The sequence below is a fragment of the Alnus glutinosa genome, chromosome 13 (genome assembly GCF_958979055.1).
Source record: "Alnus glutinosa chromosome 13, dhAlnGlut1.1, whole genome shotgun sequence".
Classification (NCBI taxonomy): Eukaryota; Viridiplantae; Streptophyta; class Magnoliopsida; order Fagales; family Betulaceae; genus Alnus; species Alnus glutinosa.
Window position 1 is genome coordinate 22,004,212 of NC_084898.1, and position 8,011 is coordinate 22,012,222.

The 8,011-nt window shown below is 35.3% G+C and overlaps 1 protein-coding gene across 1 annotated transcript; it reads left to right on the plus strand.

Moving 5' to 3' along the window:
* The first annotated feature begins 366 nt into the window (after positions 1-366).
* Positions 367-3,631, plus strand: LOC133853722 (dolichyl-diphosphooligosaccharide--protein glycosyltransferase subunit DAD1). The gene is made up of 5 exons (XM_062289743.1): positions 367-530; positions 660-707; positions 1,868-1,955; positions 3,111-3,154; positions 3,394-3,631. The coding sequence occupies exons 1-5, from the start codon at positions 447-449 to the stop codon at positions 3,475-3,477; spliced, it is 348 nt and encodes a 115-aa protein (XP_062145727.1). The 5' UTR covers positions 367-446; the 3' UTR covers positions 3,478-3,631.
* The last annotated feature ends 4,380 nt before the right edge of the window (positions 3,632-8,011 follow it).

An 8,011-nucleotide genomic window follows, 5' to 3' on the forward strand; every position in this document is an offset into this window, starting at 1 on the left:
GGAATTTCAAAGTGTAGGAAGGGTATTTTCGAATTTCTGTTTAGAATTGACGGCATAAATAGACGAATTAAGCTAAAAAATCATAAAGTGATAATTTGGGGGGGGCCAGAATTTAAGCATTGGTAGTTTGGGGGGCCATCCGGAGAAAGGGTGGTAGTTTTGGGGCTAAAATATATTTATCCCTTTAGTTAAAAAAGAAAAAAGAAAAAGAAAGAACGAACTTCATGGGCCCCTCTTTGGGTATCTAAGCAAGGCCCATCAGACCCCTACCCTTCGTATCGCATAAAAAAAAAACAAAAGAGCAAGGCCCATGAGGGCCTGTAAATGACGATATCACCCCTAACACTAACACGACGACCTGTGAAACGACTCACCAAAGTAGACTGGGAGGGTTTTGCATTTGCTCCCACTTTGAATATCGCTTCGACCTGTGAAGAAGGCTTGCGATGGCGAAGTCGACGAGCAAGGACGCCCAAGCCCTTATCCACGCTCTCCGTTCTGCCTATGCAGCCACTCCCACCAATCTCAAAGTCTCTCTCTCTCTCTCTCTCGCTCTCTCTCTCTCTCTCTCTCTCTCTCTCTCTCTCTCTCTCTCTCTCTCTCTCTCAATTTCTCTATACGAAAGTTAAGATCTTAACCGGAATCGCATTCTTCTGCAGATCATCGATCTCTATGTGGTTTTCGCTGTCGTCACTGCTCTGATCCAGGTACTTTACGGCTTAATATGTTTATGTATGGAATTGTTTTGTAGATCTCTTAGGTCAATGAATTAGTCGTTGCAAAATATTGAGTTTGGGGCATATCTGTTTTGTTGACGATGAAATGCTGGGAAAAGTATAGAAATTGACAAATTTTGTTCGGATAATTGTGTTTTCATTTTCTTTTGTTCTTTCTAGATCAAGTAAGTGTAAATTTTACTTGATCTGAGGTCGCTGAAACGCATGTGTTTGAACAATGTCAGTTCCGTATGATTTTATCCAATTCAACGCTCGCTTTTTTGTTGCCTAGAAAATTGGTAACGTAAAGCAGTAATTTTTAGCATTGTTGTTTTTGTCATTTCGATTCGTTATTGCTTGAGAAACGTATTTGATTAGAGATGCTTAGTTGTGCATGTCTTTTTTCTGAACTAATTTCTTGATGAGAATTCTAATTGATCTTGTATATTTCTGTTGTTTTATTAGCTTCTAAAATTATTCGGGACGAATGGCTTGGGTGCCTATACTTTCTTTGTTCTGAGGCTTGGCCTTTGTGTCATCTTCTGGTGAACCTTTTTTCCGATGTTTCGGAGTTTGTACAATACTTTCTTTGTTAGTGCCCAGCAGTTGAGCAACTTTAACATTAGATTAGTAGCCAGTCCTCTTTGCTCTTCTCGGTGTTTACTTCCTTCCTTTCTTTTTTCTTCCCTTTAAATTTCGTTCATTCGCATTTTCAGATTTGCTTTAGTATAGTCCCCGAACAAACTTTGTTGCTTACTATAGCTCATACCCTGAATTACATTTCATGTTCGTGGTAGATCATTTTCTTTTTGATTTCCTTGCTGCTCTATTGTTGTTCTGAAATCTCTTCACTCATAATTTATATCTTATGGCTCTTGTGGAATACAACCTCATTATTTTTGCCTTTTACTTTCACATTCAAATTCTATCAGAAAGAGTCTGCTTCTGAATCTGATCTTGATTTTGGAAGGCTTTAGTGCTAGAAGATCAATCTCAACTAGGAATTTAGGCAATTAGAGATTGGTTCTGCATTCCTCATTTATTCTTTATTCTTTCTGCAGACGTGAATGATATATAAAGAAGATTTTAACTTGTTCTAAATTTACACGGTCCAGTTCTGAGTTCTGACATGTTTAGTTGCTGATGAACAGGTAGTTTACATGGCTATTGTTGGATCATTCCCATTCAACTCGTTTCTCTCAGGTGTACTTTCTTGCGTCGGGACGGCAGTCCTTGCTGGTAAGCAGGATATTTACTGTAATTTTTTGTGAGGAGTGGATCAAGCAAAGAGTGAGAAAAAAATAAATATATAAATAATTATTGCTATCGGGGGCAGTTGGATCTCCCTGCCAAAGAAGTCTAAATAAGGTGAATTAGTGTTAATGACAAATTTCCACCATGCTTCTTAGACCTGCTCCTCTCTTTTGCTCATTTGTACTTCATGACATCCAATCTGCATAATTTGCTGATAGATAGTAATAGAAATACAAGTGGAGATACGCTGATTTGACAATTCTAGAATTGGTCTTATAATTCACTTGGTTTGTGGAAAAGATTGCATGAAAACCTGGGTATGAAGTTCTCAATTGGAAAAGGCAATGCCAAACCTAAAATCCTGCTTAAAAATCTTGTCTTCTACAGAAAGAGAAATCGTGCTGTGAACTAATCTCATAAGCTATAGATTCCATGACTTGAACAACTGTATGAGGGGAATGAAGCATCAGTATCAATCTATATCTGAATTTGTTAATTCTCTCAATGAAAGAGGCTGCTTCATTGTAAAAAACCATCAGAATACGGACTTAAAATAATAATTCTCAAATTGTTGGAAGGGGTGTAAGAAATTAATTTAAGAGAAATGTTACATACCACACCATTATTGCACTACCATCCCACATGTTGATGTGGCATTGCTAATCTATCACTCAGTTTTTTTTTTTCTTTTAATAAGGGATGATCTAAGGGTGGATTGACAATGCCACATCAGCATAGTGAGATAGTGGTGTGGTATATAGCTTTACTCTTAATTTAATACTTTCTTAGAGTTTGCAAGTCAATAAGGGTCATAGTTTAATTAGGACAGTTTGGGGGTAGAAGAGGGGGATGAGTGTGGAGAACCAGATAAGCACAAGTAGAGATACCGAAGACTGAAGTATAGCCAATGGAGCAATGTGGTCCAAAATAAACAATAGAGAACAACTGTTTCAGTGCAAAATGCAAAATACCAGGTGTTTTGAAATTTGACTCTCTTCACCTTTGAGTGATTATGGACACATAGCAGTCTTAAGAAAAGCCACCTCACTGAGCAGCAGGAAGTTTCCACATCCTTTGTTGCAGTAATTTTTTTCCCCTAAAGAAAATGATTCCGAGGCTGATTGATTTCCTTGAATGCAGTTTGCCTCCGCATCCAAGTGAACAAAGAAAACAAGGACTTCAAGGTAAGATTTCTTCCTTTATATTTTTCCTCATGTTCTTTGATTGTTGCTCAAAGTGTGGAGGAAATAAAATTTGAGTACAACTTGGTAAAGGAATTTAAATTTAGCGTGCTTTGGTAATTCGTACAATTGTTTTGCTGGAACCATAGCAACCAACAAGAAATGCAAAACAAATAAATGTACACTATAACGATCCTGATAATAATTCATTCTTACTTGTTATATGTTCCTTCAACTTGCAGGATTTGCCGCCAGAGCGTGCTTTTGCGGATTTTGTTCTCTGCAATTTGGTGCTCCATTTGGTTATTATGAATTTCCTTGGATAAATCACCATCTTTGAGTGTTCTATAATGGTGTTTCCTTGTACTTTTACAACTAGAATCAGCCATAAAACAGTTATTTGCCATTGATGCAGCAATTTTTCTTAGTTTGTAACTCGCGGAGGTCACTATTTATGAAAAATGGATTTAACATCAGAAATTTTGCACATCAAAGAAACATACACCTTAACAAGATTTGGTCGCCACTAAGCGTCTTTTTTTTTTGAGGTAAGTAGCTTCCTTGCTTTCTCAGGGGCATAAATTTGTATATTTGGAGTTTTGCTTCTTTGTAGGACCTGGTCTTTCTACTTTGCTCTTGTCGCACTTATCCTGGTTGTTCTTTTGTTTAGTCATTACTCATTAGTGTACCTGAAAGAAAAAAAGGTGGAAAAAAGCATAGTTGGTCTGTCTTTATTCTATGAACACAGTAGAACAAATGTTGCTACGTCCAGTCCAAAAATTACACAATTGTGCTTTGATTAGGGAAAAAGGTGAATGGTTGGGCATAGAGGACAGAGCCGTTTGTTGAAACAGTAGTTTTTTTTTTCATTTATCTGTAGCACTATAGTTACAGTTTGTTACCTTTCTGTGTCCTTATTGGAACTGTTTCTCTTAAAGAATATAGTTATTTTTTTTTTTTAGACTGGGAATATAGAGTTATATATCCATAGTTAATAGGCGTTCTGCTGTCTCATGCGTAATTTGTAGGAATCATGAGGCCAGGAGTTTTATGGAGAACATTATTCAGCTTGGATTTAAATTTTGGTATGATGTTGTGGTGGTAGGGGCAGTGGTTCTAGTGGTGTTGCAGATGTGGTAGTGGGGTTTGTGGTAAATAGTAGGGTCGATTGGAAGGAATTATTATTTGGTAACGATTCTGACCTAGTAAATTGATAAAATTTAAATCTTAATGAGTGATTTCATAAAAAGTAATATTTAAAGCCTCTGAAACCCTTTTTTCTTCTTCAAGTTTTTAAGATAATAGTCTATCAGTATGTTAGTATAAGGTCTTACTTAAATATTTGATAAGTTTTTAAATAAAATAAGCTCTTGTTTTTCTTTAGTATATACATGGATATCCCCTGGATTATTTCCTTTTTAAAAATAAATAAATAAATCCTATTTTTGTAAACCGTCTCTCAGTGATAACGCATGATACTTCATAATGAGCACTGGTCTTTGGTAAAGGCCTTGGGCATTGTGGCCATTGTAGTAATTTAGTAAAGGTCCTCTTTCCCTTCTTTTCTTCTTCTTTCTCCTTTTTTTTCTTTTTATTTTTTTATTTTTTTTATTTTTTATTCCTGAGCTATTGTGGTAAAGGTTCACCTGTTGTGAAGTTTCATCTGCTTCATGAAAAACCTCACTTCTTATTTTGACGAAAAATGTTATCTGTCAAAAAAAATTTTCAACAAAATTTTTTTTTTTTTTTAAAAAAATATATATATTTTTTGTAGTTTGGCTCGTTTAGAAAACAAAGGACGGTGGTAAACAGTCGGCAACCTCTGGTGGAGGCCCAGCAAACTCCGGCGATGGTCCAATAGTTTTCAACAATGGTTTGTCGAACTTCAACAATTTGAGAAGAAAAACTCAAAATTGAAAAATGGTTTATAGTTTTAAAAAAAATATAAATTAAATAAGCTTTTCTGGCCAAACCGAAAATGTTTTCGATTTGACCATCATTTTTGGTCGCATCAAACATAAAAAATAAAAATAAAAAATAAAAAAAATACATTTCTAACGCCCGTTAACTTCTCCATCCACTAATGTTAAGAGACATTAGTCACCCAATGTGATGATCTATTAGTTCCACGTTCGCAACTATCTCATATATGAGGACATTCTATCCCATTAGGAATCACGGCAGCAGCAAGTCTCTCAAGCAAATATGCTTCTCTGCATCAGAAGATCTGATGCGGATCAGTTTTATCTGTTTTTGGTTAGACTCGTTTTACTTAAAAAATCATATCTTTTGATTTTGATATCAAATTGAGACAAACTTAGTGGCGTTGAAAAGCTTATTCAGAGGGATACAATTTTGTATTTCATGAACATTTTGTAATTTCAACGTTCAATGATGCGGGTCAATTTTATCAGTTTTTTGTTAGACTCGTTTTACTTAAAAAATCATATCTTACGATTCTGACATTGGATTGAGACAAACTTGGTGGTATTGGAAAGCTTATTCAAAGGGGATACAATTTTGTATTTCATGAACATTCTGTAATTTCAACATTTACCAGGCAAAAGTTGATGTTTTATATTTTTTGTACTGTAAAGTGTGTATATTTCGTTTTTTATTAATATTTTTTAGGGTTTCAAATTTAGGCTCTATATAAGCCTATTAAGATGGCTTTAGCCTCCGGCTTATGTATTTTTATTAGTTTATCGATATGAAATACTCAATGAGTGATTTTCTATCCATTTTGCATCGATTCCATGATAGAATTTTGGTTTGAAAAGAGTTATGATTAGGGGTGTACAAACGGAGTGGTTATAACCGTTAACTACTTATAACCGCTTAACCGTATAACCGCTAACTGTCTAGGTAGAGGCGATTAGTGATTATAGGGTTTGGGAAAAGCGGTTAATAACCGCTATCCGTTTATTATTTATATATATTAAAATATAATTTTTGATTTCTAATGTTTTGGATTTATATTTAGATTTGTAATGTTTTAGGTTTTGGATTTGTTTGTATTTGGTTATTTGGATTTGTTATGTTTGTATTTGGATTTGTTACTGTTTTGGATTTAAAACCTAAATCCAACCCAAAAGTAGCCAAAATCGGTTAAAAATGGGCCTAAAACCCAAATTGAGAAAAAACGATTATACAACCGCCAGTTATCTACTTAATAATCACCTCCGCCTATGCAGTTAGCGGTTGCGATTGGTAAAATTCAATAACCGCCTAGACGGTTAGCGGTTTTAGCCAATAATCATCAGTTATAACCGTTTGTACACCCTAGTTGTGATTATATTGTTGTTTACTGTTTCGAACCCACTACGCCACCTTGCATTAGTTGATATCAAGCCCAACAACTTTCCTGCCATGGAGTAAAAAAAAAAACGCAACGGAGGAAATAGATATGCAAGTTTTGGTGTTGTGCATGAGCACAAATAAACAACACGTGATGAACGACTGGTGGTTTGTTCACAACACGGGGAAGAGCAATTTGTTGTGCGACCTAGGCAACTAATAGAGCAAATCAGAGCCTTATCTGACCAACTTGACACCATGGATGTTGCTAACGGTCGTCGACATCAACCAACTCCATGTTTTGTAGATGAGGATGATGTGGTTACCTTTAGTGAGGCACGATCTCAAATGATGACGGTACGGGCTGCGGTGGGCCACTTTGGTCGTTATTAGCGAGCCTCAAATTCATCTACCAAATCCTTCTTATGTGGAGGAGGAAGATGAATTTGTTGACGAAGAGTTCCAAGAAGACGAGTTCGTTGATGAGGAGTTCAAACATAGAAATGTTCATGATGATGTTGAACATGAAGATGTTAAAGATCCTTCACAAGGATTCGTGGATTGAGATTCTCTACCAACCTTTTGATATCGATATCAATGATGAAGATCTTGTAGGATGTTCTTTGTCATATGGTTAAGAGAAATAATCTGTAGTAGATTGAGTCTCTCTACTAATCTACGACATTTATCATTAGAAAGAGAAATCATTGGAAAAGGTAAATCTCTCAGATAATGGCCATGTTTAGTAACCCATTTCCCCTCCCCTCCCCTCTCCTTCAATCATTCTTTTCTGTTTGTGTCAGTACAGCTGATAGACTACTGAATGGTTGGCTTCTCAACATTTTACTTTATTCCCATTTTACCTCCAATATTTCAGTTTATTCCCTTGTTTTTGTTCTTCACATTATTAAAAGGTTGAGGGTAAAATAGGAATAGGATAAAATGTTGGCTTCTTGAAAAAGCCAACATTTATTTCTATTCCTATTTTACCCCCAACCTTTCAGTTTATTCCTTTTTTTTTTTTCGTTTTTTATATTCAAAGACAGGGGTAAAATGGGAATATAAAATAAATGTTAAATTTTTTTGCAGACTTCACACTTTTCGGTACTGACACAAACAAAAAAGAATGATTGAAGGAGAGGGGAGGGGAGGGGAAATGGGTTACTAAACAGGGCCAATATTGAAAATTTTGTTGATGAGAGTTCTATACATCATGTGCTTGATGAAAGCCCTAAAAGTGAAGTCTTTAATTTTGATGTTAACGAAGTTGATTTCCTTTGGGTATAAAATATTATATCAAATTATCTTAATGTCAATGCTTTTGATGATTTTTATGGGGAAATAATTTTATATTTAAAAGTAAAGAGATCGTTGATCCATTTTGGGAGATACTAATGGTGCATGAACATGAGAAAATGTGTGACAATCGTGTGAATCTAGATTTGTTTGAATCTTGTGCAAAAAGTTTTCAAGTAAATCATCATAGTCTTGTGGTGATTAGTAAATAATTATTTATTGTAGATATTACATTGTTTTGCTTTTGAAGAGAAAGGGATGGAATAG

Excerpts from the sequence above, each read along its gene's own strand:
- LOC133853722 (XM_062289743.1), top strand. The coding sequence starts at position 447 with ATGGCGAAGTCGACGAGCAAGGACGCCCAAGCCCTTATCCACGCTCTC. Across the intron at positions 708-1,867 it reads TCGTCACTGCTCTGATCCAG|GTAGTTTACATGGCTATTGT; the intron begins GTACTTTACGGC and ends GCTGATGAACAG. Across the intron at positions 3,155-3,393 it reads AAGAAAACAAGGACTTCAAG|GATTTGCCGCCAGAGCGTGC; the intron begins GTAAGATTTCTT and ends TTCAACTTGCAG.